The sequence below is a fragment of the Arabidopsis thaliana genome, chromosome 3 (genome assembly GCF_000001735.4).
Source record: "Arabidopsis thaliana chromosome 3, partial sequence".
Taxonomy (NCBI): Eukaryota; Viridiplantae; Streptophyta; class Magnoliopsida; order Brassicales; family Brassicaceae; genus Arabidopsis; species Arabidopsis thaliana.
In genome coordinates this window covers 22,133,714-22,160,608 of record NC_003074.8, presented here as the reverse complement: position 1 = coordinate 22,160,608, position 26,895 = coordinate 22,133,714, and the positions used below count along the sequence as shown (strand labels likewise).

Below are 26,895 nucleotides of genomic sequence, written 5' to 3'. Positions count from 1 at the left end.
GTAGAGATGAAATTGTTGCAACTGGTTACTATATTTATGTTTTATGTGTCGGGTGAAGATTTCGAAGGCAATGAAAAGGCTGTTTGTTGAACGATTTTGAAGATCTCAGTTTTTTTTTTTGTTTTTTTTTGTTTTTGAAGAAGACTAATTTGTTTTTTTTTTATTGGTTTGGTTTTGTTGCGTGATGTGATAATGTGACTGAGAAGAGTAACAAACAATTCTGTAGATTTCAGAACACAATGATCAAATAACTGAGAAAACATTTCATAGGGTTACAATATCACAAGAAAAAACGAAAAAATAACATAATTATGAAATAAAAAAATAACTATATGTCTATAGCGATGTGACATTATTGGGGTCCTCTCCATTTTTATTGCGGGTATATAAAATCCAAAACCAAAGCTAGATAGATGCGACAATAACAATTCCTAACATTACGGAAGTTGTGATTACCATTGAAAGACCGAACTCCATATTGTCTATCTTTTTTTCTCTTGTGTCTTTTGAACAAGCTTCTTCCGTTCTTCGTATATATACAAGTCGTAATTTCCTTATCTCCGCAACTTGGCAATGAATGTGAACACAAGTTAAAAAGTTAACTTAACAAAAAAATCAAAAGCAAAAAAGAATATTTAACATAACAGTAACATAGCAAATAAATCCTTTAAACGTGTGGTAGCCGCAAATCATTTAGAGAATATGTGCAAGAAACCAAGCCCGACCCATAAATAAATTTTGGTAAGGCAAGCTAAATATGAGGCGGTTTAATATAGTCTAATTGTCTCATTCTGGAAATTCTCAAAAAATCTCAAGTTCAAAATGAACAATCTAATGAAAACTTTTTTAAAGGTTGGATCAATTGATTCTGGTGGGAGTGATAATCTTATTTGACGTGTGGCGCAAGGCAATAAGGTCCAGAAGTTAGTCTAAGTCTTGGTATTGAGCGAGTATTTACCATAAGCAACAAAAAAATAACATTGAAGTTCAAGTCAACAAAAAAAAGTTCTTAGTGCTTAGATCCGATTACTATATTTTATGTTTTATGTGTCGGATGAAGTTTTTTAGGCAAAGGCTCTCAAGTTTGATAGTTTTTTTTATGAAGATCTTTGTTTGTTCGGGTTGTTTGTGAAGAAGAACAAGGGTTTGGTTAATTTATGTTGAACCACGAGAGTCTAATTTGTTTGCTTGATTGGTTTGGTTTTGTTGCGTGATGTGAATATGTGCATGATTGAGAGGAGTAACAAAAAAATCTATAGAATTCAGAACACAATGATGATAAAATATAACTATTACTTAGGATATCATTAAATATGAAAGAAACAAAACCAAAAATCTGAAAGAAACTAACAAAAGGAAAAAATTCAAATAATTGTGAAATGGCAAATCAACTTAGATGCCTCTGACATCAACAAACTGGGCGTCCTCTCGTGCTTTCTTGTTGGCCTTGTAAACAAAAAGACCAACCAAGAAAACTACCACAACCATAATGCCTAAAACTACGGCCAATGCGATTATCATTGGAAGAGTGAACATCATCTTATTATTCACCACACCAAAACTTGTTCTTTCTCTTTTTTCTTTTTCTTTCTTGTGTCATTTTACCAAGGTTTTCTACTAGTATATATACAATTCATAATTTCCTTATCTCCACAACTTGGCAATCAAAGCGAACATAAGTAAAAAGTTAACTTAACAAAAACTTCAAAAGCAAAAAAGAAAATTAACATAAGAATAAGATATAGGCACCGCCAATCGTTTAGAGAATATTTACAAGAAACCAAGCCCGACCCATTAAGAAATTTTGGTAAGGCCCATTAATTAACGAAACACTATACGGGGGGTTTTAACATAAATAATATAGTTTTAATTGTCTCATTTTGCAAATTCTCAAAAATCTATCAAGGGTTTGCCGTACAAAGGTATCGGAGGAGAGAGTAAAGGGTAAACAAAAGAGAGACTGGTTTACTTCTTCTTCGTGTGCGAGTAGCTTTTTCCTGCGATTCTCATCGAGTTTTGGTTAGTGCTTTGTTATCAAGGTGAAAATCGATTTGAAGATGGCGAGCGAAAGTCCTGATGTTGCTGTTGTAGCTCCGGTGGTGGAGAATGGCGGCGCTGAGTCCTCTAATGGTAAAGAGGAACAATTGGAATCTGAGCTTTCGAAGAAGCTTGAGATTGCAGAAGATGGTCAAGAGGAGAACGATGGAGAAGAAGGAAGCAAAGGTGAATTAATTGATTAGCTCTTTTTTTGGTGTTCTGATTGATCACTTGGTTTTGTCTTTGCGTCTTTAATTTATGTACCCATTGAGAAATTATTTGATCTTTTTGTGTTACTGATTAGTAGATGATGAAAAATTTGGAGTTTAGGAATGTTATAGTGGTGATTTCAAAGTTCTCGATTTGATTCTTTGTTCTGAGAATGGTTGATTAATAAAGACATATGTTTTTGATATATGAAGCTGAGACTTCAACGAAGAAGAAGAAGAAGAAAAATAAAAGCAAGTAAGAGATGCTTTTGTTTCTTTTGTTTCTTCTGACTTCAAACTTTTGGTGTTTGCTTTAGTGATTGTTTTGTGATTATGTTGTAGGAAGAAGAAGGAACTCCCTCAACAGACTGATCCACCTTCAATTCCTGTCGTTGAGCTCTTCCCATCAGGAGAGTTTCCTGAAGGTGAAATCCAAGAGTATAAGGATGAGTAAGTTTCATAGCATTCTATTTACCATTGTGGACAGCTTTTAGGGAAATCTTTCATATGTTGTAGTTGACTTTGTGGAAGAGTCCATACCACTTTTATCTTCTCAACTCATGAATCTATTGGATTCTCGGTCCTTTTTTTTTGTGTCAAGTCTCTTCGTTGTTACCTTTATCACACTTTTTGTGCCGACATGTTTAGATCTTGGTGCTTGTCTGCTTGATCTCTGTTTTTTTAGTAATCTTTGGAGAACAACATCTGAAGAGAAGAGAGAGCTGGAGCGTTTTGAAAAGCCAATATATAACTCTGTTCGCCGAGCTGCAGAAGTTCATCGCCAGGTTTGCTTCTTGATTAGAGTTTTTTTATGGCTCTTTTCTGCAGCCGCTTGAAAGAACGTTTTGCCCAATCCTTTTCAGGTTCGTAAATATGTCAGAAGCATAGTGAAGCCTGGAATGTTGATGACTGATATATGTGAGACCCTAGAGAATACTGTTCGTAAGTTGATATCAGAGAATGGTCTTCAAGCTGGTATTGCATTCCCTACAGGATGCTCTTTGAATTGGTTGGTTATGAGATCTGCCTTTAACTATTTCTTTCGATCAACAATTGTTTGTTCTTCTTCTTTAGTCATGTTTCTCTAATGACTTTTTAACATTCAGGGTCGCTGCTCATTGGACACCAAACTCTGGAGATAAGACTGTACTTCAGTACGACGATGTTATGAAATTGGACTTTGGAACACATATTGATGGTATGGCAGTATCTGTTTTCTGTTTTTGTTTTTCATTGAGGCAAATTGTCAGATAAAATTAACATGTCTTCTTTTTGCAGGGCATATTATTGACTGTGCATTTACAGTTGCCTTCAACCCTATGTTCGATCCTCTCTTAGCAGCCTCTCGTGAAGCTACGTATACCGGTATCAAGGTCTGGACCTATTTGCTAATATGCAGTCCTTTATGAATGTACAACTACCAGTAGGGTGGAGCAATGTTGTAGTGTTTTGTTCTATTCGTCTCTATGGAATTTTATAATTCCAAACTCTTCAGTGTGAAATTGATTTCATTTAGGCTTTGATTTGTTAGGAACTATTTGGTTATTACTTTTGACCTCCTTGGTGGTTTTTTTTGGCTGGTTCAGGAAGCTGGGATCGATGTCCGTCTCTGTGATATCGGTGCTGCTATTCAGGAGGTCATGGAGTCTTATGAGGTTGAAATCAACGGAAAGGTCTTCCAAGGTATCCAATGTCACATCTAGATTACGGCTCTTACATCAATGTCACATTTTGACGTTAATATAATAATAAACCTTAACATGTTATGTCCTTTTGGCAGTTAAAAGTATCCGAAACTTGAATGGTCACAGCATTGGACCCTATCAGATACATGCTGGGAAATCTGTTCCTATCGTAAAAGGAGGCGAGCAGACAAAGATGGAAGAGGGCGAGTTTTATGCCATCGAAACATTTGGATCAACCGGTAAAAGAAACTTGGACATAGAACTATTAAAAGAAAAGGCCGCTGCATCTTTGGAATTCACCAATGTTTGATCCTCTGTATCTGTTGTATTGCAGGGAAAGGATATGTGAGAGAAGACCTAGAATGTAGCCATTACATGAAGAACTTTGACGCTGGCCACGTCCCCTTGAGGTTGCCTAGAGCAAAACAACTCCTTGCAACCATTAACAAGAATTTCTCGACTCTCGCCTTCTGCAGACGTTATTTGGACCGCATTGGTGAAACCAAATACTTAATGGCTCTAAAGAATCTTTGTGACTCTGGCATTGTTCAGGTAATTTCTTGCACAATCTAGATGATGATTCATTTATCTCGGATCTATCCTGAGATCTAAATACACTTAAATCTTGCTCTCTGTTTTATTTCAGCCGTATCCTCCTCTGTGTGATGTGAAAGGAAGCTATGTATCACAGTTTGAACACACCATTTTACTGCGACCTACTTGCAAAGAAGTTCTCTCCAAGGGAGACGACTACTGATTCAGATCCTCTGTTTTGCTCTGTTTACCTTTATTATCTCATACTGTTGTCGAGATTGTACACTTGCTTGTTTCTTTTGTCGTCGTTAACACAAGCTTTGAATCCTTTTATAAAAAGCTTCAGTGCCTCTGTTAAAAAAAAACTATGTATTTGCCATGAACATGAATTTGCTCATCAATCTTACTAGAAGTTGATTGATAAAGCTCCTTGCTTTGGAGAATTGGTAAAGCTACTAATTTGACAAGATCATATAAAAAGATATATAAATACAGATATGGTAAAGAAGAGAGAACACTGGGATCACACAGAGATCTTAGCCAATAGACTTTTGAGCTACTCGAGGCATTTCCATGGCGGCGACGATAGCTGTTTTTACCGGTGGTCTGAAAGTGAAGGCTGGAGTTCTCGCCGTTCAAATCTCATCGCTTCCTCTCCGCCGCGAATTCCCTCGTTACTTGTCGTCTTCCTCGAGGAGGACAGTAGCGGCAATCTCCTCGTCTCTTCGAGTCTCCGCCGTATATAACCATCAGCAGCGTAATCGAAGCTCTTGGCCTCGAGTTGCTACTTTCTGTACGGCGGCTCCAGATGCCGGCACGACGGTTTCAGCGGATGAATCGGAGAAGAAGAGCGAATCTCAGAAGGAAGAGGAGAATGTGAAGGAGACGGCGAATCTGTTAGATATAAAAGTAGGACGAATTGTGAAAGCTTGGCAACACGAAGAAGCTGATTCTCTGTATGTTGAAGAAGTCGACATCGGTGAAGCTGAGCCCAGAATCATCTGCAGTGGTCTCGTCAAATATGTTCCTCTTGATCTCCTTCAGGTTAGCTTCATTGTTCCTATCTATAGTTCCAATCCTGAGAACTGGGATCGGTTTGTGTGATAAGCGTACGGAACTTTCCCCATTAGATTTTGACCATTGGCTCAATTTTCCGAGACTTTGGTTCTGTGCAGGGTGCATCAGTGGTGGTGCTGGCTAATCTGAAGCCGAGGAATATGAGAGGGGTTAAGTCATGTGGTATGCTTTTAGCTGCATCTGACGCAGCTCATGAAAATGTTGAGCTTCTTGTTCCACCAGAAGGCTCTGTTCCTGGAGATAGAGTTTGGTTTGGTAACGAAGAAGATCTCGAGCAGCTTCCTGAACCTGCACCTCCTAATAAGGTCATTTAGCCTGCAAAGCACTAATCATTTCAGTACTGCAAGACTTAAGTCATGGCATATTCAAGTTCTGTGTTTTCTTTGTTGTTTCAGGTTCAAAAGAAGAAGATGTGGGAATTGGTGCAACCACTTTTGAAGACAGATGCGTCTGGTGTTTCAATGCTTAAGGAGCATTTGATGCGGACATCTTCTGGTCTTGTTACTTCCAAGTCTTTAAGAAATGCCAACATTTCTTGATTTCTGTTAAAAGCTATTTTGTGATGTTGTTTTGACACAAGAGAGAAAGAACAAACCGCTAAGGCGATTTTTTTCATTGCAATCAAACTGATGTTTTTGTTGATTCATCAAAGTAAGGTTATTACGAATCAAAAATAACTTTAAAAGGTACAAAACAAATCTCGAAATCGAATGTTTCCTCTTCGCCGGTGGTTTTCTCGGAGATCAAGCAAAGACAGAGAAGATATCACCATTGATGTAATTGTTGTCCACTAAGCTTACCAAATAGTAGCTGTTCTTCACCTGCATATTCGATTGGATCATACCATCATCATTACAGCTAAACCAATCTGGTCACTGAAAAGAAGAGAAGAAAAAAGAAGAAGATTCTTTACCTCCTCGAGCAACTTTCTAGAAGGGTCATCTTCTGGGTACAAGTTAGCCCAGCTTCTTGACCAAATCTCAAACGCTTCGTCTTTCCAGACTTTGAAACTGGCTGGATCCACGATCGTCGGTTGAATAACCTCCTTAGCTGGGAACACTCCCCAAGTAACTGCATTCACATCGGACTCACCGGTGTTTGATACCCAATTCTCTGATTTGTTCACGGCCATGTAGGTGATAGAAGGAAAAGCTTTGGATTTCTCCACAAGTGTGTCTAACTTATCCTTTGAACAGAAGAACTCCAGATAAGCTTTCTGGTAGACGTAACCACCAGGACCACCCCATCCTGCAAAGTATCAATTGCAATTATACATTTTTGTTATAAGCCAAGTAGATATTCCCAATGCAATTTAAACATTATGTTATAAGCTAAGACAGAAGCTCTAGAGGGTTTAAATAGGTTTTTAAGAAATGACAGATGAATCACAAGTCAAATAAGATTTTTTTTTTTGGAACGTTATGGTATGCTTTGTGATCACAAGTTTGAGTTTTCTTACCAATAGCTGGAGAATCGGATTTGGCTGCATTGACTGATGGTTGGCTATTAATGGTCAGGAAACCGTTGGAGTTGATTTTTCCGAGTTGCTCATTTATGATCTTTGTCTCTGGCTGGAGTCCATCTAATTCAGACCATGGGCTGCTTTTTAAGTTTCCAATGCAGAGCTCTTTGAATTTCTGATTTGTGACAGTTTTTACATGAAAATGTGCAAGTGAGTATGAGGGAAAGAGATCGAAACAATTTGTACGAGTGTCCGTAAAGTAAAGCCTACCTCTTGAACATCTTCAATGCTTTTCAGTGGGACGACCCATTCTTGCTGAAGCTTCTTGTCACGTCCTTTTGGGCGCGCAAACTATCAACACATGCATTTATATCAGCACTACTCATTGGCAATGAAAAACGCAGAAGAGATGGCAAGCAAAGCAAGCAGCTTCTTACAAGTGATAATGGTAGGGCTAAATAACAATATGCAAATACAATTTAAGCAAATTGAGAAGGCAAACTGAAAACAAGCCTTTCAGAATTCAAGTTTTCAAAATATAAAGTCGATATGTCAGAAAACTGATAAATATGTGGTACGTACCTGATAATCCGAAAGTGTACTGTATGCTGCACTGTGTGAATCACCCCAACGTCCATGTGGGAAGTCATTCCAGCCCTTTGTTCTAGATATGTAGCTCTTTGGACGGTTTGCCCTGCAAAGATAAAAAATGAAGTAACAGTATTATTCCTCCGCAAATATATCTTAAAGTTAAAGATCTGTAATAATACTCCGAGCAAGAGAAACAAAATGCAGGTTACCAGAAAATTGGGCGAACATCTTCCTTAGTACGGAAAACATTTGCAGGGCGTCTCCAAGGTAGAGAACGAGAAATTTTTGACTCATCAATCAGACCAAGGTTCTGCAATTTGAGCACCACTGTTAGGTTCTCCGGTATACACAATACCATGTGTTAAATATTACTACACAGAAACCAATTTAGAAGGAAATGAGAAGAAAACCATTAATATCCCAATAGCTGATTTGTCCACGTTCAATGTGTAGAGATGAAGGGAAGTGATTCCATGGGCCAAAATCTTTTTGCACATTTCTGTTGCAAAGTGAATTCCATAGGCTTTAACAGCCTCGTCATTATCCTTAATAGGCTCTAAGGCAGCAGTGAGCTCAGCGGGTATCTATGCAATAATAGAATCATGAGTGGAATATAAATCAAAGAAAAATGATATCTGAACACATTAGTCATAAGGCATCATCACCAAGGGTCTATATATATATCACCAAGCAACTAGATAGATGCAGTAAACTCAATCTCATCTTAAAGCCTTTAAGCACAAAGACGACATGTGTCTACAGAGCAAGCCATATCATCACACAGATGAAAGAGATCACAACATACCTTGGTCTTACAGAAACCAGCCATACGCAAGAACCCCTTGTAGTTGGAAATAGGCATAATTCCAGGAACAATGGGACAATTAATCCCGATTTGCCGACAATCATTCACAAACTTGAGGAATATATCAGTATCATAGAAAAGCTGAGTCACAATCAAATCTGCTCCAGCATCAACCTGTACCACAAGCCACAATCCACTAAACCCATCAAATCAAGACAACACAAACAATTCAACACACAAAATTCAAAACCAAGACACAAATCTGAACCTTTTTCTTCAAGTAAGCAAGATCACTCTGATAAGATTCAGGAGTAGCAAGTCCATCAGCTTCAATAACATCCGGATGAGCCTCTGATTCATAACACACAAATCCCCAATTAGAGATCAAAATCACAACAACGAAACCAACAATGAAATTGATTAAAAGGGAGCATTTTGATTACCAGGATAACCAGCAACAGTGATTCCAAAGTAATCACCATACTTGCTACGAATGTGATTCACCAGATCCAAAGCACAAGCAAATCCTCCTTCAACCTGAACAAACTTATCTTGTCCATGAGGAGGATCTCCTCTAAGAGCAAGCACATTCTGAATTCCATTAGATCTAATCGTCTCAAGCGCGTGATCAATCTTCTCAATCGGCATGTTGGTACAAGTGAGATGCATCATAGTCTCGACGCAGATAACATTCTGCATCCTAGAAGCAATCTCGAGAGTGAGATCAGCTGTGGATCCACCAGCACCCCAAGTGATATCGCAGAAGGTAGGTCCATAAGAGACCAATCGATCCATTCGTTCAAAGAGATTCTCGACGCCATCTTCTGTCTTCGGTGGGAAAAACTCGAAGGAGAAAGCTGTTTGGCCTTGCTCCGTCACGGATTTGATCTTATCAACCACCTTCATCGTTGAATCGAAATGAGATCCAAATCCAAATCCAGATTCGGAATTAGATAGGTAGAGGAAGTGGTGGTGGAGAGGCAAGTTTGGTCTCTCTGGTTTGTTTACTCACTCATTTATACTAATCTCTAAAAATGAAGATAGAGATCCAACAACTTTGGTGGTAACTGGTAACCGGTAAAAACTTTAGATAAAAAATTATATTATCAACATTGTTGTTTTTCTACACATCTATTTTGAATTTTCCTTTTTCTAATTACATAATATTTATCAATGTAAATATATTTTCAACAAAGAAATCCAAATTTAGCACAGCATTTCTGTTATCACGTTTTTTTTCTCACATTGCTATCACTTTTTATTGTGCTAAATACATATTTCCTCACTTTTGGAATTTATCTTTTCCATAATAGTAATTTTATCCTTTTCCTTTACAAAAAACTAGTTTTTATATTTTTCTTATTTTCCAACTAAACATAAGAAAAAGAAAATTTAGTTAGGTAGGTGAGCTACGACCCCACATTACCTACCACCGGTAACGGCAAATCCACTGTCGGTCACCGGCGCGTGGGTATCATCCGCTACAACGGACAGTAGGCTAGTGATATAGCAGCATTGCCAAGGAGAATCACGTGCTTAACAAACTCGAGTTATAGACAGAGCAAACCGGGTATGAGATTTTTTGTCTCTTAAATAACCAAAACCCCGGTTTAAAATCCAAAAACACTTTTCTTTATTTGGTCCAAAGATTCCACATACAGTGTAATGTACTACTGAACTACTGATTCAAGTTGGATACATACAACAACAAAGTCTAAACCTATTTGCCAACCGACACGGTTTGGTTGGTTACAAAATTTCTTGACAATTCAAGTGTAATCCTATGTAAGGGAATGAAATCAGACTTGGAACAGTCACAATATCAAGCAGTTACAACCTTCCAAACTTCTCTGCACATGTCGATGATCTCGGTAACACCATCCTCATACATGACCTGGACAAAGTCAATGTTCATTCTTTAGATTTCGTAAACTGAGATAGAATGTGAACAACAGTGTTGGCAATAAGTCAAATGAATAGATACCAAGTGCTTATTTAAAACTCATCATATTGTGTAATGATTCCAAAACACCTGAAAAATGTCAACTACTAGAGTCAAAACCTTCATCTGAGCCGTGTAATACTGTTCTTTGGTGTGGAAGAAATTGGTTTTTGAGAAAAAAAGAAAGATAGTTATACTTTTGGTTCATGGGACGTGCTAACCAGATCACCGCACCAATGCAGTCCCGGCAACATATTTTCCTCTGGCTATGATTGTTCCAAGCTTGTCCTGACGCATCCAAATTGGTTTCTCTTACCTCTGAATTGAGAAGCTTGTCGATAATCGAGCCAAATAATTAATACTAACCAGCAATGCGTCTCCCTCGAGTTTTTCCCTAACCATATGTTTGAAAGGACAAGTTACTGTTTAGCAATCACAGGATGACTAAAAAAAAGTAAGGCAAAGCTCAAATTTACCTTGGGCGTTTTCCAGGTCACTTTACATGCCACTGGCTTCACAGCTTCTTCTAAGGTTGTGTTCTTAGTTTTGCAAGGTTTTGCACCTAGCTTTTTTCTGCAACACACTGCACCACAGTAGCAATCTTGATCTGCACCAAACTGAACAAACCTGCTATATTTATTAGTATCACACAACTAAACATTTACATTCAAATACTTTATTGTTGTGATGCAAGGAAATGTTCTTACTGGTAATCGTAAGTCAACTGCTCGCCTTTGTTTATGAAACGGGTAGCAAAAATGCCGATTCTTGTCTCGCCATCAATTATCCTAAATGGGAACAAAAAGGTTCATGATCTATAACTTTGCTCAATTGTTTTGAACAGAAGAAAAGTGAGAAGATGGATAATAAGTTACAAACGAACCATTTCTGCATCTCTGTGTTAGGACTGCAGCTGTGATTGATGTATCTTGATTTATTACCCTTGTGAGTAGCATCAATCACCATGTTCCAGTTTATCTGACACAAATAGAAATTTGTCTCGACCTTATGATTCAGCTTCCAAAGCCTTTCTTCACAAATCTTGTCGTCAATAACTACAATAAGAAATGGATATAAGAAGATTGATAAGAGTAAGCAGAGTAATCACAACAGTACTCTAACTATATATGAGAAACCAAAGGTAATAACATCACCTTCTCCCACATATTCAATGATAAACTCTCCTGAGTTGATATCTTCATCTGCTACAATCCCATATCCACATTTCTCTGTCTGCAAGCAACAACTTATTCAACTAACGTTGAAAATGCATTCTTTATATAAGACAACAAATTGTAATAAACCAACCTGAACTAACTTCATCTTCTTGATATGTCGTTGTTGGAACGGCTTGTTGGTGCATTCACTACTGCATTTGCAACTAGACGAACAGCTTGAGAGTAGAATCCTATACATCAAGGAAAAAACCAACAATACATCAACAATCAGAACCAATGCCGCCACGAATATTTAGTCAGACAAGTACTTGTGATCAGATATGGAACATACCCACAATTGCAATCGCTGCCACAAAGAGTTGAAGAACCAGGATCCAAGGAGCAAGAACAGAATATGCCATGATCCTTAACTTTCTTCTTGAGTTTCTTCTTCAAGTATATATCTTAAAACCAAGCTCGTCATGTGAAAACAAATAATATTCCACAGTTTTGTATGACAAAAAAAAATAGCATCTTGTGACAACAGAAAAGGATACTGCGCTTGATGAAGATAGGCTTCACATTATTCAACCGATCCGGAGATTCAAGTTTCTCCAATTCCCCAATCTGCTTTTTTAACTTCCTCAACGACTTCCTGATTTGATTCCGATCGGAACCCTGAAATCAGAGAAAAACTAAGATCATACGAGAAATAATTTCATAAAGAGAAGAAATGAAGATTGTGAATCGAACGTAACCTTCTTCGAGGAAGACATGGCAATAGACCGGATTAATTGGGAAAGATCTAAATTTGATGTTGAAACTTTTCAAAGCCTAATATTTGAAGAGAAGAAGAAGACGAGGATGATGATGAATTTGTAGTGGCGGATCCGATTTGCAGAGAGTGAAAAGACGTAACGGAGAAAGAGCGGCAGTTGCTGTTTTTCCTTTTGAGGATTTTGAAATCCTTCTGCGCAAAAGGCAATAAATCGGCTTAAAAGGGTAAAAGAGTAATATCGATTTATTTCCATTCATCCGTTTAAAGACATAAATGGGCTTCAGATTTTTGGACTGGCCCAATACAATCAAACCCATTTTGTTTTTGGTAACAAAATAATTAATTTATTACTAGTCATTTGCATTTATTCCAGACAGTTATATCATTCACAATTGGTAACTAAATAATTACTCCTTTTTACCGTAAAATTGATATTCTGTATATCAAGATATTCAACGCACAAGGAATTTTTTTGAACAATATATTCGATTTGCTTTACTTGGTTTAAGTCGCCGGTAAAATTTATTTGGTTTAAGTCGCCGGTTTAATTTAGTTTAACACTGATACATTTGACAAATACGAACTAGTGACAAAATTATACTGCCAATGGAAAAACATATTCGAAGCTAATATAAAATGTAATGATCCATATTCGAAGCTTAAAAGATATAATTACGTAAAATAGAGAAGAGAGAGAGAGAGAACACGAAACTTTTATTTCGTAAGGTTACACGAAATCGATCTTCCGCAATTCAAACTTCGTCTCCGTTAATTCGCACTCTCGTTCTCGTCTTCGTCGCCGGAGGTCGTATCAAGTCAGCCTCAACGATCCGATTTGTTTTTTCAGGTGATCTATCTTTATATTCTGCTAGAAATTCCAAAAGTTGTGAAAATTTCGTTCCTCGGATCGGATTATGAAACTCTCTGCGTTTGTTTAGTGATTAATCGAGCTCTTACTCTTGTTCCTTTTGATTCTTATGCTTTCTGGTGTATATATACGAGATTTTAGTTGCCAATTTTATAGTTGACTGATTGATCATTTGAGATTACTGTAGAGATCCGCCCTGGAGAAATTGCGTCGGAGTTCTTTTACTTATTGCATGATTGTGTCTCGAATTTCTATTGCTGCTGTGGATTTCTTCATTTTCGAGATTGTGCATATCGGATTCGAGTACCTTTATCTTACTCGTTGTGTTCATTAGATCATCTTTGATTCCTAAATTCGATTTTTGGGGCATATTGAAATGGAGTGTAATAGTGAGATTATAGAAGATAATGCATTAGCTCACTTTGAGAAGTAATTATTAGAGGTATCTCTGTTCAATTTTAGCCTGATCTATTTTTATCTCTTATGCTTTATTATTGCAGACAAAGGTTGATTCTCTGGGTATGAGTTTTCTTCTATGAGACAGACATGTTGTATTTGGTGCTTAATGACTAGGTAATGAAGGCTATATGTGATAGATTTGTTCCTTCAAAATGTTCTTCATCAAGCACAAGTGAAAAGCGTGATATATCATCCCCGACATCTCTAGTTTCAGATTCCGCGTCTAGTGATAACAAGTCAAACTTGACGTTATGCTCGGATGTGGTTGCCTCTTCCTCCCCAGTTTCTCAACTGTGTAGGGAAGCTTCAACTTCAGGGCATAACCCAGTTTGCACCACACATAGTAGTTGGACAGTTATTTTAAAAACAGCTTCTATGGCTAGCGGGGCAATTAGGAGATTTCAAGACCGTGTATTAGGGCCGAGTAGGACGGGTATTTCCAGCAGTACTAGTGAGATATGGCTCCTGGGTGTCTGTTATAAAATCTCAGAGGGTGAATCCTCAGAAGAAGCAGATGCTGGCCGTGTATTGGCCGCATTCAGACAAGATTTTTCATCCTTAATACTGATGACATATCGTAGAGGTTTGTATGCTCCCCCCCCTCAAACTCAAACCAGCATAAAACTGTTGACAGAATACTCACTGTGGCATTTCCAGGTTTTGAGCCTATTGGAGACACAACTTATACTAGTGATGTAAACTGGGGTTGCATGCTTCGAAGCGGCCAGATGCTCTTCGCACAGGTAGTTATTATTATCATTTTGCTGGAGGCTTCAGATTTCTTAATGCATGGTCTAAAATTATGTATCTTTAACAGGCGTTGCTATTTCAAAGGCTGGGAAGGTCTTGGAGGAAAAAGGATTCCGAGGTTAGCTTTGTTATCCAATATATGTTCTAGTAACTGAATATATAACAACTAGGATCATAAATCTGGTTGGTCATGAATCCAAGCCACTTAAAATGAGCTTCTTTGGTTTGGAAATGCAGCCCGCGGATGAGAAATACTTAGAGATCTTAGAACTTTTTGGTGATACTGAGGCTTCAGCATTCTCGATTCACAATCTTATACTAGCTGGAGAATCTTATGGCCTGGCTGCTGGGTCATGGGTAGGACCATATGCTGTTTGTCGATCATGGGAATCATTAGCTCGGAAGAACAAAGAAGAAACTGATGATAAGCACAAGTCGTTTTCCATGGCTGTTCATATCGTTTCTGGCAGTGAAGACGGAGAGAGAGGTGGAGCTCCAATTCTCTGTATTGAAGATGTCACCAAAACTTGTTTGGAATTTTCAGAAGGAGAAACTGAGTGGCCGCCAATTCTTCTCTTGGTCCCTCTGGTTCTCGGGCTTGACAGAGTGAACCCCAGGTTTGTGACTTTATCAAAACGATTTCTAGACGATAAGTGCTATAGACGTCAAGAATTTAGCTTTTCTTTTTCTTCATAAGATATTTTATCAGTCTTAAAAGAAAATTGATTGCTTTTAGTTTCATGCACACACAAATCTACAGATTGGAGGGTATATAATGATAGCAAACTTTGAGTGACTTCTTATTGAATTTGGCTATGCAATTATCAAAATCTTTCTGAAGAAAGAGACTAAATTTGTTCTCAGGTACATTCCATCTCTGATAGCCACTTTCACGTTCCCTCAAAGCCTCGGCATTTTGGGCGGCAAACCAGGTGCATCAACTTACATAGTTGGAGTTCAAGAAGACAAAGGTTTCTACCTTGATCCGCATGATGTTCAACAGGTTTTCTTGATCACTCCTTATAAATCTTTATTTTAGAATCAAACTAGAATTATTGTAGTTCCAAGAAAAAACTTAACACTTCGATCTGAAGTTTGAGACATATAAGGTGGTCCATATATATTTTCCTTATATTGTCTCCATCACATTCATTTATCTATTGTCTAATTGGTTTGGGGACTGATATTACTCAGTCCATGTGCTTCATATCATATTTCAGTCTCACTGATTGAGCCTTATCGGTAATGGTTGGTAGGTAGTGACAGTCAAGAAAGAAAATCAAGATGTTGACACATCGTCTTACCATTGCAAGTGAGTTTGATTGATCTTTTTGCCTCATTTAGTTCTCTGTCTCTACATGGTTCATACTTGTTCTTAGTAATCCTACTAAATCTGCTACAGTACCCTCCGTTATGTTCCACTTGAGTCACTCGACCCGTCACTAGCTCTCGGATTCTATTGCCAGCACAAAGGTATTACCAGTTTATAAGAGTGGTGGTCAATCCTATTTACGATTTGGCTTTGGTTTTGGGATAAACAAGTTATCGGTTTGATTCGGTTACTTCTTTTTTCATAACGTGGTCAATCCTACTTTGTAACAGATGATTTTGATGATTTCTGTATCCGAGCAACAAAGCTAGCCGGAGACTCTAATGGTGCTCCTCTCTTCACTGTGACTCAATCTCACAGAAGAAATGACTGCGGGATTGCAGAAACCAGCAGCAGTACAGAGACATCTACAGAGATCTCTGGTGAGGAACATGAAGATGACTGGCAATTACTTTGAACACTTCTCCTAGCCATTCTTTTCATTGTGTGACTTTGTTCAATTATCAAAATACCATTCTTTTTACATCGATACTAAGATTTGATGTTGTATAAATAAAGAAAAACCCAGATTAAAGTATCACCCACTCTCACTTGATTTATGTATTAAGTATTAACTATTAACGTTGACTTAAGTCAAAGTGTTCTACAACAGAGATTCTTCAAACGTAGATTGAAGAACACGAGAAAGGAAGACTCGAAAAACCAGAGGGAGTGTTGACGTGGCTCCACTTCCCGCCATTCTTCTCCGCCGTCGTCTTCACCATCATCGTTCCACTTTCTTCACCACCACCGCCAATCATTGCCACCGCTTGGCCACTCAAACTTCCAGCAAAAACCGAAGTCATCGTCGTCACCGGAAGCCGAATCGTATCCATAATTACCTTCCATTTCATCGAATCGTCTTCAACTTCCCAATGAGGCTGACTCTGTCTCTCGCTATCAATAAAACACCATAACCGACAACCTCTAAAATCTCCGGGGAATTCAGCAGCAGCCGCGGCGGTGCGACCTCTCGGACTCAAATCGGGAAACGGCCAGACATTCTCGATTGTCGACCATGAATTCGTAATCGGATCGTAAATCTCGCCGTCAGATCGGAATTGGCCTTGCGTCTCCGTTCCATAACCGCTCAAAACACAAAATCCAGGATCCGTCGCCATCGAGAATCCGTGACACTCGTCTCTTCCTTCCGTCATCGGAGGAAGCATCGACCACTCGTCTTTCTCTACATCGTACACTTCCGCCGATCGGAGAGCGTTCTTCTGATCATCATGTCCTCCGGCGACGTAAACCTTCGTCGAACCAACAGAAGCACAGGCGAAAAACGATCTCGCCGCCGACATCGGCCTGCCTCTTCTGAACCTTCTTCCGCTTCCTTCTCCGGCGAAGAAATCCAGAACAAAAACATCTCGCACAGGCTGCAACGTCTCCGGATCCCAACCGCCGATTAACAACACTTTCCCCGCGTCCTGAATCGCAACGCATTCGCAGAACAAAGGAATCCGTTCAGGAATCGCGACTCGGTGCCACGTGTCCAGCGTTGCGTTATAAACGCTTAAACCGTAAAGTGGCGTTCCAGTAATACGCGGTTGTAGCAGCTGCTGCGTCATCTGAGACTCGCCTTCTTCTTCCTCTTTCTTCTTCTGACTCATCTCACCACCTTCCATCATCGCCGGAGACGGTGGTGAAGTCAGAGGTTGAACAAGGCAGAGAAGAGATTCAGCTTTACCAAAACCTATCCGTTCCTTGATAAAAGAACGACTGGAGATAACGCATTTCCATGATCGGCAAACAGATTTGATGGAAGAATGAAACTGAAAAGGAACTCTAACCAAACACTCAATTGCTAATTCCTCTGGTAACCCTGGGATTAAATCTCCTCTAATCTCACCTGATTTCTTCTTTGACACTCCCATTAGTTATTACCTAATTAGAGCTACGAGACACTAACAGATTGTGAAGATAAAAGAATCTATGATTTGGATAGATCGGAAACTGTAAGAGACACTGAAGGAGATGCTATTGGTAAGAGAAGTGGCAAAGAGGCTTTTATAACAAAGAAGATAAAGAAGACACTGAACAAAACGGTCCCTAGATAATTATCGTCTTTTCTTCTTCTATTATTATCACTTATTTTGTTATAGATATTTTCCGAAAACAAACAAACAAGAATACAGTAAAATTACGAATTCAAACCAATAGTGTGATCTAGACACTCGACAAGTAGTCTACACATAATTTAAAAATGCTAGTATTGTTCAATTTGGATCACACAAAAAACTACAGGATAGGGCGGACAATCCAAAATGGACAATGTTTAAAAATTTGCACTTACAGAAAACGACAAATGTAAACGCATTTAATTAGTCGGCGAATATGGCAAATTTTATTTTGTATGGATCGATAATCTCTCTTGAATAAATCTTTTGAATGACTAGTAAAATTATTCATATAAATCTTAATTGAAGGACCACATAAAAATATTTCTTCAAGTTAATAGATTTGTATTTTCAGATTTAAGTAAAAAGGCATTCAATTATGTAAAAATTGCCGTGAGGGATTTGATTCACTCAAACTCGTACGAGAAGAGAACTATCATGTTATAATATTTCAATTTAAAGATAACTATTGGATAATAAAAATAGGTTCTAGAAGAAAGTCCATGTGGATACGATGACTTATCTTCTTTCTTATCCGAACTATCAGTACGGTGACACATGGACCATGCACCGTCGTCGTTACGTCCCCCTCAATTTCCCCTAAATAAATATCATCATCTACTTCAATAATGTTATGTATGATCCAAATATCCAAGTAAATATCATTACCATTTAACGAATTAACAATACAGTTTTACAGTGACGTAATTCTCATTTGTAAGAAGAGCAAGCCTTTTAAAATTCAGGTATCCTCGAGGTTTTATCTTTTTATATTATATTAGGGCACACATACCACTTCATTTAAGTATAACTTTGCTCTAAGAAAACTGATTGAGCCAAAACGAAACAAACCCAAACGATGCGGGGATGAAGTGGCAATGAACATTATCCAAAATGCAATGAATAATGTCCAAAATAATGCAATTGAATAACGAGTGTGGTGGGATCATAAGGTGTGACAACATTAAAAGACATGATCCTTTTCAGCCAATCCCTAACTCCTACCATCTGCCAACCTGTTCTTTATTTCTCCTCCCTGATGATCTATTCCATTACGATACGTACGTCTCTTATAAACGTGCTTATTACAAACGTACGTATCTTTTTTTTTGTTTTTCTGATAAAGATTTACAAACGTAAATTGAAACGGTTTCGTGCCCTGTTTTAAACATGGTTCATGTACAATTACTTATTATTTTCCAAGCTTATTAACAAATTAAGCTTACATTATGTTTTCCGATTTATATATTAGTTTATCATTTCATTCGCTTTTCTGTTTATGACTAGTATTTTTTCGCAATTGTTTAGTGTGTTAACATTTATTAGTAAATTAATTCCCTAATTTATTTGATATATGTTTGACATATAAGAAAAAATGTTATATCAACGTTAGAGGGAAAATCAGGTCTTGTCTTTATCTCGTTGTTTAAGACGGATGAGGAAAACAGTTGATATTCATAACATTTTGAAAGAACATAACCCAAATTAGTAGTATATTTCTATTTTAGTTCGTTGAAGAAACTGGATTTATTTCTCGAAATATTACTAAATCGAAAAAAGAAATGAAAACGTGCACATGTTGTTATAGTGTTTAACACTGATAAATTTCAGTTTTACCTTCTTCCTTTTTTTAAGGAGTCTAGCATGACAAGAGATCTTTGTTATCATTCGGAATATGAACGTATTATAAGAAAATGATTGTATTCAAAAATAGAATAATAAATAAATAAACGAGAAATGAGCTGTGCTTTCTAGAAGAACATCGATATCTCTTTTTCGTATTTTTCGTCTTTAAGGCTGGAAACAAACGAAGGCGTACTCCTACGCCTCAAATCTTTCATGCCTTTTGGCTTTTCCCAATTAAGATTATACATACTATTTAGCAAACAAAACAATGGTAGTAGCAATTAATCCAACAAAATAAGAATTTTTAGAAACGTAAGTATTCCTCCAAAAAAGATAAAATAGGTGATTAGTTTACCTTGCCAGACAACTAAATAAAATTAATGTGAAACTTAAGATAAAAGGCAGACGAGATTTTTTAGGTTCTGTGAAGACAAATCCCTTTCTATTTCGTTTTGACATGCATAGAAGTTAACACATACTACGGAAATGCTAAAAAAACGAGATAGTGTCGCCATGATAACTGCAATGCTGCTGAAACCCTCAACTTTATTAATGAACTAATGAAGCCAAATCATTTTTATTTTATGATTAAAAAGTTGCCAAGATTCGTGCTCACTCTGTCAAAGACAACAACTTTATCATTTTTCAAACAATAGTTGATTAAACTAAACTAAAAATGGGTATACAAAATGAGTTACAACGATAAAGACAACAACGACTTTCCCTTTGTTTGATTATTTAAAACAAGTCCGTGATAAGAAGAAGATCCCACTAATGGAAAATAAAATGTTATAAAAACTGGCGGCAATACACAATTGTGGCGACATTATGAACTTGCTCAATAAGGGAAAACTTTAAAGAAAAGAGGGAGAGATTAAACAATTACAACAAATCTACCAAACTTTTGACTATAAATAGATCACTACACATGTGGATTTGTCTCATCGAAGTAAAGTTTATTAAATTGAAAGAGCAAAAAAAGAAGTCTTACTAAACGCAAAGCATTAAAGAAATGGCAAAGAACCTCAACTCCGTTAGCTTCACCGTTCTCTTGCTGGTTCTTTTGGTGGCTTCCACCGGTACGAATATATTCTCTAATCTCTATTATACTTTGTGTGTATATGTATATGCAAAAAGTTACACTTACATAATAATCTTTTGCTGATGAATTTAATGAAATGTAAAAATGTAGAAATCCTGAAGAGCGATGCTGCATGCTTCACGTTCTTAGGCGAGTGCGGGCCGGAGCCGTTTACAGGTTCAAATGCTGATTGCTTAGCGTGTTGTGTAGCTCTCTACAAGAGTCCACCAGTTTGTGCTGGACGTGTTGAGGGAGTCCCGGCTCACTGCCATTGCTACAAATCGTAAAGAGGTTAAAGTGTAACTTTTCTTTTCATTCGGTGTGATAAGGACATTACATGTGTGTGTTCACTTTTGCTTCCAAATCGTAAAGAGGTTCAAGTGTAAGTTTCTTTTGCTTCCAAATAAAACATCAAGGGCAAAGCTTCACTGCTTCCCCTAATAAATGTAAGCTCATGTTGTGTTCACTTTTGTTTCGTTCTGAATAATAAACTCGTTTTGTGTTCCTCATTTCATTCCCAACTATATTCAAATTTCTGTCACTACAAATTATCTACAAATATTGACCATTTATTGGATAGTAAAATCGGATTTAAACATGTATGTTGCCTGCTCAAAAGAGTATAGATGATTATCATGTCATAAGAAAACATGGGCTAATCTATCTATTTAAAATAAGTTTTGAGTTGGAAATTCATTAAAATCGCAACATGTACCCACACCTGAACCACGACTTACGGTTTATATGTATAATATTCTTTCATTTGTATTGATCACACCTGCAAATTTTATTCCGAAATCAACATGTTTCAAACAACTATAAATGACTAGCATGAACTATGTTTGGATTAGTGTCCTTAGAAAGATAAAACATATCTTACCTGGAAAGATAACTACAATTCCTTACGTCAACATCCGTTTCCGAAGATAATAATTATTTTTAGCCATCTAGTGTCGTGTTTTTTTTTTTTTTTTTTTTGTCAAAAAACCATCTAGTCTAGTAAAAATAGGAAATACTCACCAAAAAAAAAAAAGTAAAAGTAGAAAATTGTGTTCCTTTTACTGTTGACTTCGTCTGCTATAGAATTGTTCGGTGATTAAAATAGTTATTTTTCATGAGTTGTTTGAGTTAATCAACAGAGTCGTTGTAGTATAGTGGTAAGTATTCCCGCCTGTCACGCGGGTGACCCGGGTTCGATCCCCGGCAACGGCGCTTTTTTTATTTTAACAATTTAAAATTCCATTATAAGAAAAAGCAAATAATGGCTTCGCCCGGGTTCGAACCGGAGACCTTCAGTGTGTTAGACTGACGTGATAACCAACTACACCACGAAACCTTTTGTTCATTTAATAAAATAAAGTTTTATTAATAACTAATTATTACCGACTTGGTGAGTTGTCTGGCTGCTACCAATACCATCTCCACATGGAGAGCTTAAATCAAAACGAATTTAGATGAATCAATTATTATTTTGTTTAACTGACACAACCGCAAAGTTAAAATAACTTGTTCATATAAAAGAAAACAACACAAGGTTAGCTGAAAATTTCGTTGGTAAATCATATTCAAGATCAATCTAAAATCTCCAAAGAGAAACAAAAGTAAGGAGCTGAAAAATAGTTGAGTTTTAAAGAGCATTTATAAGTCTTTAACCGAGGAATCCAACATCAAACGGAGACACATGGTTGTTAGTTTCTAAAACATGAAGGATCATTCTGATTTTGTATTCAAAGTTCAAACCAAAAAAGAACACGAAAGCAAGAGTCGGAAACAGAGAAATGAGCAAAACAAGCTTTTAGAAAATCAACTAGAGAGGGAGCGATCTGGTGATGATTCTTCATTCCTCTGCAGCACTTGCGGCACTCAGGTCAACACTTAGGTCCAGTTGCTGCAACATAAGAAGAAACAAAACTTGTTGTGAAAAATGTCGAGGAAACCTGAGATGTCTTTCCACCGCATCAACAAATATCCGTAGCGAATTTCACAAACTTTACCTTTCCGGTGATTAGGGTATACATGTTCAACACATCCGCAACAGTTGTCTCAAAGTGTGTTGTAGCATCATAGCTCTGTAAGGACCAAGGACAGGGTTAGACACTTAAAACCCATCAAACTTAAAGTAGGCAGCAATAAAATCTAAAGAGATCTCGCTCACCGTTGAAATAAAGCAGTTGTCCAACTCTGGCTCGTTGACAGGCTCGTATCTATCATACATGTCGAAGAATATCTCATCAACAGGACCCAAAAGATCAGTTCCAGGCTTTAGTTCGGTTTGAGGGTTATCAGTCTCTGCATCTGTAGACACAAATGCAATGAATTTTCCCTTGGGAGCAACGTTGTGGGAGTACGAACAACAGAAGACATACCTGTCAGAGTGTAGAGGTTTCACAACATCAGATCCAACAAAAAAGAGAGAGAGTAGTGATTACATATGACAAAACAAACATCACTACGGCGAAATTATTCTGTGTATGTGCAATTCAAGCTATGGACTAAAGGGGGTTCCTGAATAATATTACTTTCATTTTCCGGCTACATGTACCAAGGAAAATCTTATAGCACGCTTAAAAACGTATCTCAAAATGATTGAGATGGAGCTTATGTAACACAGAAAAAGAAAAAGAAAAATGCACTAGGTATTTCAACTTTTCAAGTCCTTTCAGCCACTGGCTTATCAAAGTTAAAGTTTAAAAACTTACATATCCGATTTGCGGGCCAACTGTTTCTGGGGTATGATGACCTGCACTGAGTGAGAATCATTGGTGTTCGGAATCGGGTGGCTCATAATGGCGATGGCCCGAGCAACCCTGCCAATCTTCCTAACCTGTTTGAATGTGATTAATCATCATATAAAAAACAACAAAAAGGAATAGATTTTTCCAAAAATCCTGAACAAGACCACAGTCTAGTCATTACAAGAAGAGAAGAACTAAGTGTGTGAATGAATATAAAAACTATGGCAATCAACCAACATAATGAACAGGCCAACGGCAAAAGTCACAAGTTTCATGAACAGCAACTTTATAACGATCCTCCTGACGTGGATAAGTATGGACACAGTAATTGAAAATTTAAACATGCTAAGAACTGCAATATTACCTTGTTCGGCAGGTATGAAGGGTCACACACAATCTTTTTGCATTTAGCAGTCTCTCCCTCAGATGTTACACCAATAACCTTACCTCCCTCGTCAAACTCTACCTGGCATAAGATTAACATTGCTATATATGAGTACAGCGTTCCTCCAATACAATCTTACGGTGCATTCCCCTCTTGCAGACTTGCACAACAAGAAAGAAAACAAAGAGTTGTCATGAAGACAAAGAGAAAATACCTTGCACTCAGGTTTGTTCAACATATATGTGCCACCATAGACAGCACTAAGTCGTGCAAATGCCTGAACAAGGAGAAGAGAGAGAGAGAAGTCACAGAAGAATCAAAAATGTAATCATATAAAACTTGAAAAGTCATACAGAAGGCAAAGGTCAGAATGACAGAAAAACCTGGGGTAGTTCTCCCAACCCATAGAGAGGATAAATATATGGAGATGTTCCTTGGAAACGTGCAAGAGATTCCGCATAGAGCTAGCCAGCCATTTAAAGCAAGAATATCAACTTAGCTGCTTCAGAACTAAATGTACAACTGTTATAACAAGAAAGATAAGTCTGACAAAATTTCACCTTCATTCTCATTACAGTATCAAAGGCGGGTTGGTCGAGATGTTGGTCATTCGTGTGAAGTGCCACTGCGTGACCAATAAAGTCAATAGTGTTGCCATCAAGACCATATTTCCTGCAAAAGTGTCACATAAATGGTTAGCCACGTATATCCTCACTTGAAAGTCAGTAACACCATAAACTCTAGAAGGCATTAGAACATCAAGCTTACGCAATCAGTTCCTTTGTTGTAACTCTGGTCAAATCCATTCCATCGTGTGTTTTTGGGTCCTTCTCATCGTATTCTTGAACAAAACTGAAAAACTTGCCGGCTCGACGTTTCTCAAATATGCCCATGAGAGAAGATTTCAGGGCCTCCATAGGAGTAGCTGGCACCTTTTGAACCTGCAGGAAAATTTTCATCAACAATTTAAGAGTTATCAGCAAAATGATATTTTAAAATGTCAGCAACAAATACATCAAATGAGAAGTTTGTACCTTTCCTTTGACGAAAACATAGCTTCCATCAACAGCTTTGAAGGACAAATACTTTGTAACATCTGTATGAATAAGGGTACGAACAAGCTTGCCATTTCCCATCATAAACTGGTCAATGGCATTGAGAGACAAGAGTTAGTAAGTGACATTGATAAGATTAGCATAAAAACAAAACAAATGGCAGCTAGCTATAATACCTTAGGCATCATGTCAACATTGTAATCCCGGCTAGCGCCTAAATGCTCAGGAGCCTTCTCTTCTCCCCTGAACTTCTTCCAAAGCTGATTGAGATTAAGGGAAGTTGATTCTCCACCATAGTAGTCATTCCTGTCCATGTGAAGCACCTACTCGTCACATCCACAAAACCAATAATCAGATCGCGGGAACACTAAGAGGTCAATGTACATATGTAAAAGCCCCAAAACATTTTCAATCATCTCCATGCTCAAACTAGACAATCAAATCTCATCATCATTATCAAGATCGAAAACCTGAGCTCAGATCATACAATCGGGGAGATCTAATCTAATCTCACCGAGATCCGTTTTTTTGAATCCGGATCAAAGCAATTATGCGAAATTCAATCATGAATTCAAAGGTTCAATTGAAAATAAGAGAGAAGAAAAACGAAAAACGAATCGGGGAAAGAGAGGAAGGAGACCTTGACACCATCGACGGAAAGGAGACCGCTGAGGATACACTCCTTGAGACCGGTGCCGAGAACAATAACCTCGTACTCTTCATCCATGGCTGATTTTCGTAGAGCAAACGAGAAAGAGAGAGATCGATGAACGTAGAGAAATGAGTTTGGGAGATCGTCGTGGGAGATCAGTGACGAAGAAGTCTATTAGAAGAAGCAAAAAAATAGAGATGCCTTGTTTCTCGAATGGCTAATAAATTTTTTGATGGCATAATCGTAAAAGAACATACATATGTACCCAATATCGACTAATAAATATTAACCAATAATATAATTGTTTTCCCCTATAATACAAATACATCTAAACTGGATTTTTATCAGCGAAATGCCTTTAAATGTATATTTTTGGGTCGACATTTCAATTATTGTTGTAAAATTATAGCTCTACAAGAATATATGAAAAGTGATATATTTAAAAGAAATTGGAAGTTGTCAAATGCATACAAACCAACTAATTTAAAAACTCAATTATGATTTTTCAGAAACTCAATCAACAAAGTATGCAAATATTAGTATTTTAAAAAAAAAATGAAGAAATGTAGGATATATTTTTTTTTTATTAAGAATTATACATATTTGCAGTTTCGAACTTCCCACATCTTGGTCAGGTTTGCCCGTAAGCAACTCAGTTGCAAGTCATTTTCGCATATTACAATAACAATAAATAAAAGACTAAGTATATATAGCATTATTAAAATCGAGATGATGATAACAATTTTTTTAATAAACTAGTTGTAATAACTTCAAAAGCAAATCATTTTCCGATTGATGTTGATACTTAATAGTTTTAAATAAAAGTTATATACTGTATTTTTATGCAAGCTTACACGCATTATAGATGATTTTTATTTATGACTTTAATTATTCAAATAATTGTGAGCTTATGTTAGCATCTACTATTACATCATCATTCATTCAATATGTAACAGAGATAGTTACATATGTTTACCAGTCATTGAAACGCGTTTAGTAGTCGATGCATATATTATATTGGGGTTTTTAACTCGAATTTGTAGTATATGTGTTGTTAATTTGTTGTGTTGTTAATTTGTTATTTACTACAAATCCAATGACTTATAAAGAGTCTTCGAATCTCAACTTTCTTTACTTGTTTATAGCTGAAGACCGATCCTTATCGTCCTCTTATTTATATGATGATTTGTTTTACTTTTTCCTTCTTAATGTAATAATAACCACTAAACAAAGAAGTAAAAAGACCCGAGTCTTTTAAACTACAGAAATAGAAAGGAAAAAAATGTTAGTGATGCAATATAGATAGAATAAAAATAAGAAATGTTTTTGTATAGTTGACGCAACTTATTTAAAATCTAATTTCTAAAGGGACAACAAAAAAATGAGAACACTTATAAGTTGAATGATTCCTAAAAATAATTCCAAGTCTTTTTGTCTCCTCCATATGATTTGTAGTCATTAGTTTGAGTTCCCCTCCCATAGATTCTGAATTACAATGGGAGATTAACAGCGACAGAA

At 37.1% G+C, this 26,895-nt stretch overlaps 8 protein-coding genes, 5 long non-coding RNA genes and 2 other non-coding genes across 27 annotated transcripts; 8 read left to right on the top strand and 7 right to left on the bottom strand.

The window, feature by feature from the left end:
* The first annotated feature begins 1,654 nt into the window (after nt 1-1,654).
* On the top strand, nt 1,655-4,904 carry MAP2B (methionine aminopeptidase 2B). 4 transcript variants are annotated; one of them, NM_001203210.1, is made up of 12 exons: nt 1,655-1,944; nt 2,040-2,223; nt 2,460-2,502; nt 2,589-2,696; nt 2,932-3,031; nt 3,110-3,255; nt 3,353-3,444; nt 3,525-3,619; nt 3,833-3,929; nt 4,027-4,170; nt 4,266-4,483; nt 4,578-4,904. In NM_001203210.1, the coding sequence occupies exons 2-12, from the start codon at nt 2,058-2,060 to the stop codon at nt 4,686-4,688; spliced, it is 1,320 nt and encodes a 439-aa protein (NP_001190139.1). In that variant the 5' UTR covers nt 1,655-1,944; nt 2,040-2,057; the 3' UTR covers nt 4,689-4,904. The 4 variants fall into 4 exon arrangements, with proteins under 4 accessions (NP_001190139.1, NP_850725.1, NP_567089.1 ...); NM_115862.3 differs by having other exon boundaries at nt 1,879-1,944; nt 2,025-2,223; nt 4,578-4,890; NM_001035821.1 differs by having other exon boundaries at nt 1,884-1,922; nt 2,025-2,223; nt 4,578-4,890.
* A 63-nt stretch (nt 4,905-4,967) lies between these two features.
* Nucleotides 4,968-6,365, top strand: AT3G59980 (Nucleic acid-binding, OB-fold-like protein). Its single transcript, NM_115861.3, has 3 exons — nt 4,968-5,509; nt 5,641-5,847; nt 5,938-6,365. The coding sequence occupies exons 1-3, from the start codon at nt 5,039-5,041 to the stop codon at nt 6,079-6,081; spliced, it is 822 nt and encodes a 273-aa protein (NP_191557.1). The 5' UTR covers nt 4,968-5,038; the 3' UTR covers nt 6,082-6,365.
* Nucleotides 6,126-9,445, bottom strand: MTHFR1 (methylenetetrahydrofolate reductase 1). Of its 3 annotated transcripts, NM_115860.4 has the most exons (10): nt 8,844-9,445; nt 8,669-8,751; nt 8,401-8,574; nt 8,006-8,179; nt 7,805-7,905; nt 7,587-7,698; nt 7,275-7,355; nt 7,002-7,179; nt 6,456-6,790; nt 6,126-6,363 (listed from the first exon to the last, which is right to left on the bottom strand). In NM_115860.4, the coding sequence occupies exons 1-10, from the start codon at nt 9,304-9,306 to the stop codon at nt 6,286-6,288; spliced, it is 1,779 nt and encodes a 592-aa protein (NP_191556.1). In that variant the 5' UTR covers nt 9,307-9,445; the 3' UTR covers nt 6,126-6,285. The 3 variants fall into 3 exon arrangements, with proteins under 3 accessions (NP_191556.1, NP_850723.1, NP_850724.1); NM_180392.1 differs by having other exon boundaries at nt 7,002-7,355; nt 8,844-9,388; NM_180393.1 differs by lacking the exon at nt 7,002-7,179 and having other exon boundaries at nt 6,456-6,655; nt 8,844-9,388.
* Nucleotides 8,159-8,424, top strand: AT3G09305. Its single transcript, NR_141525.1, has one exon. It is a non-coding gene; the product is annotated as an other RNA (long non-coding RNA).
* Nucleotides 9,446-10,025: 580 nt separating the features above from the next.
* ASHH4 (histone-lysine N-methyltransferase ASHH4) lies at nt 10,026-12,420 on the bottom strand. 4 transcript variants are annotated; one of them, NM_001340008.1, is made up of 12 exons: nt 12,258-12,420; nt 12,057-12,177; nt 11,852-11,963; nt 11,651-11,750; nt 11,497-11,575; nt 11,226-11,397; nt 11,050-11,130; nt 10,819-10,969; nt 10,709-10,736; nt 10,540-10,630; nt 10,385-10,432; nt 10,026-10,294 (listed from the first exon to the last, which is right to left on the bottom strand). In NM_001340008.1, exons 1-11 carry the CDS (start codon nt 12,273-12,275, stop codon nt 10,396-10,398), a joined length of 990 nt encoding a protein of 329 aa, NP_001319802.1. In that variant the 5' UTR covers nt 12,276-12,420; the 3' UTR covers nt 10,026-10,294; nt 10,385-10,395. The 4 variants fall into 4 exon arrangements, with proteins under 4 accessions (NP_001319802.1, NP_001326226.1, NP_001326227.1 ...); NM_001340009.1 differs by having other exon boundaries at nt 10,540-10,736; NM_001340011.1 differs by lacking the exon at nt 10,385-10,432 and having other exon boundaries at nt 10,271-10,294; nt 10,540-10,736; nt 12,258-12,280.
* Nucleotides 12,421-12,896: 476 nt separating this feature from the next.
* Nucleotides 12,897-16,329, top strand: AT3G59950 (Peptidase family C54 protein; the record flags this gene model as incomplete). 5 transcript variants are annotated; one of them, NM_001340006.1, is made up of 10 exons in its annotated part: nt 12,918-13,124; nt 13,646-13,718; nt 13,813-14,187; nt 14,262-14,347; nt 14,422-14,472; nt 14,592-14,971; nt 15,219-15,357; nt 15,611-15,666; nt 15,757-15,827; nt 15,957-16,141. In NM_001340006.1, the coding sequence occupies exons 3-10, from the start codon at nt 13,980-13,982 to the stop codon at nt 16,139-16,141; spliced, it is 1,176 nt and encodes a 391-aa protein (NP_001325933.1). In that variant the 5' UTR covers nt 12,918-13,124; nt 13,646-13,718; nt 13,813-13,979. The 5 variants fall into 5 exon arrangements, with proteins under 5 accessions (NP_001325932.1, NP_001325933.1, NP_191554.1 ...); NM_115858.6 differs by having other exon boundaries at nt 13,646-14,187; nt 15,957-16,329; NM_001340007.1 differs by lacking the exons at nt 15,757-15,827; nt 15,957-16,141 and having other exon boundaries at nt 12,897-13,124; nt 13,646-14,187; nt 15,611-15,670.
* AT3G09295 lies at nt 13,464-13,666 on the bottom strand. Its single transcript, NR_141524.1, has one exon. It is a non-coding gene; the product is annotated as an other RNA (long non-coding RNA).
* Nucleotides 16,170-17,753, bottom strand: AT3G59940 (Galactose oxidase/kelch repeat superfamily protein). The gene has a single exon (NM_115857.2): nt 16,170-17,709. It carries the CDS (start codon nt 17,598-17,600, stop codon nt 16,344-16,346), a length of 1,257 nt encoding a protein of 418 aa, NP_191553.1. The 5' UTR covers nt 17,601-17,709; the 3' UTR covers nt 16,170-16,343.
* AT3G09275 lies at nt 16,328-17,716 on the top strand. Its single transcript, NR_141522.1, has one exon. It is a non-coding gene; the product is annotated as an other RNA (long non-coding RNA).
* A 1,896-nt stretch (nt 17,754-19,649) lies between the features above and the next one.
* AT3G09265 lies at nt 19,650-20,020 on the top strand. The gene has a single exon (NR_141521.1). It is a non-coding gene; the product is annotated as an other RNA (long non-coding RNA).
* Nucleotides 20,021-20,288: 268 nt separating this feature from the next.
* AT3G59930 (defensin-like protein) lies at nt 20,289-21,117 on the top strand. Its single transcript, NM_115856.4, has 2 exons — nt 20,289-20,548; nt 20,662-21,117. The coding sequence occupies exons 1-2, from the start codon at nt 20,482-20,484 to the stop codon at nt 20,835-20,837; spliced, it is 243 nt and encodes an 80-aa protein (NP_191552.2). The 5' UTR covers nt 20,289-20,481; the 3' UTR covers nt 20,838-21,117.
* A 573-nt stretch (nt 21,118-21,690) lies between these two features.
* AT3G59926 lies at nt 21,691-21,762 on the top strand. The gene has a single exon. It is a non-coding gene; the product is annotated as a tRNA-Asp (tRNA).
* A 50-nt stretch (nt 21,763-21,812) lies between these two features.
* AT3G59923 lies at nt 21,813-21,886 on the bottom strand. Its single transcript has one exon. It is a non-coding gene; the product is annotated as a tRNA-Val (tRNA).
* A 176-nt stretch (nt 21,887-22,062) lies between these two features.
* GDI2 (RAB GDP dissociation inhibitor 2) lies at nt 22,063-25,658 on the bottom strand. The gene is made up of 12 exons (NM_115855.4): nt 25,366-25,658; nt 24,902-25,048; nt 24,705-24,812; nt 24,439-24,611; nt 24,231-24,342; nt 24,054-24,134; nt 23,885-23,947; nt 23,650-23,751; nt 23,250-23,374; nt 22,706-22,916; nt 22,545-22,619; nt 22,063-22,438 (listed from the first exon to the last, which is right to left on the bottom strand). The coding sequence occupies exons 1-12, from the start codon at nt 25,450-25,452 to the stop codon at nt 22,388-22,390; spliced, it is 1,335 nt and encodes a 444-aa protein (NP_191551.1). The 5' UTR covers nt 25,453-25,658; the 3' UTR covers nt 22,063-22,387.
* A 988-nt stretch (nt 25,659-26,646) lies between these two features.
* On the bottom strand, nt 26,647-26,891 carry AT3G09255. The gene has a single exon (NR_141520.1). It is a non-coding gene; the product is annotated as an other RNA (long non-coding RNA).
* Nucleotides 26,892-26,895: the final 4 nt, after the last annotated feature.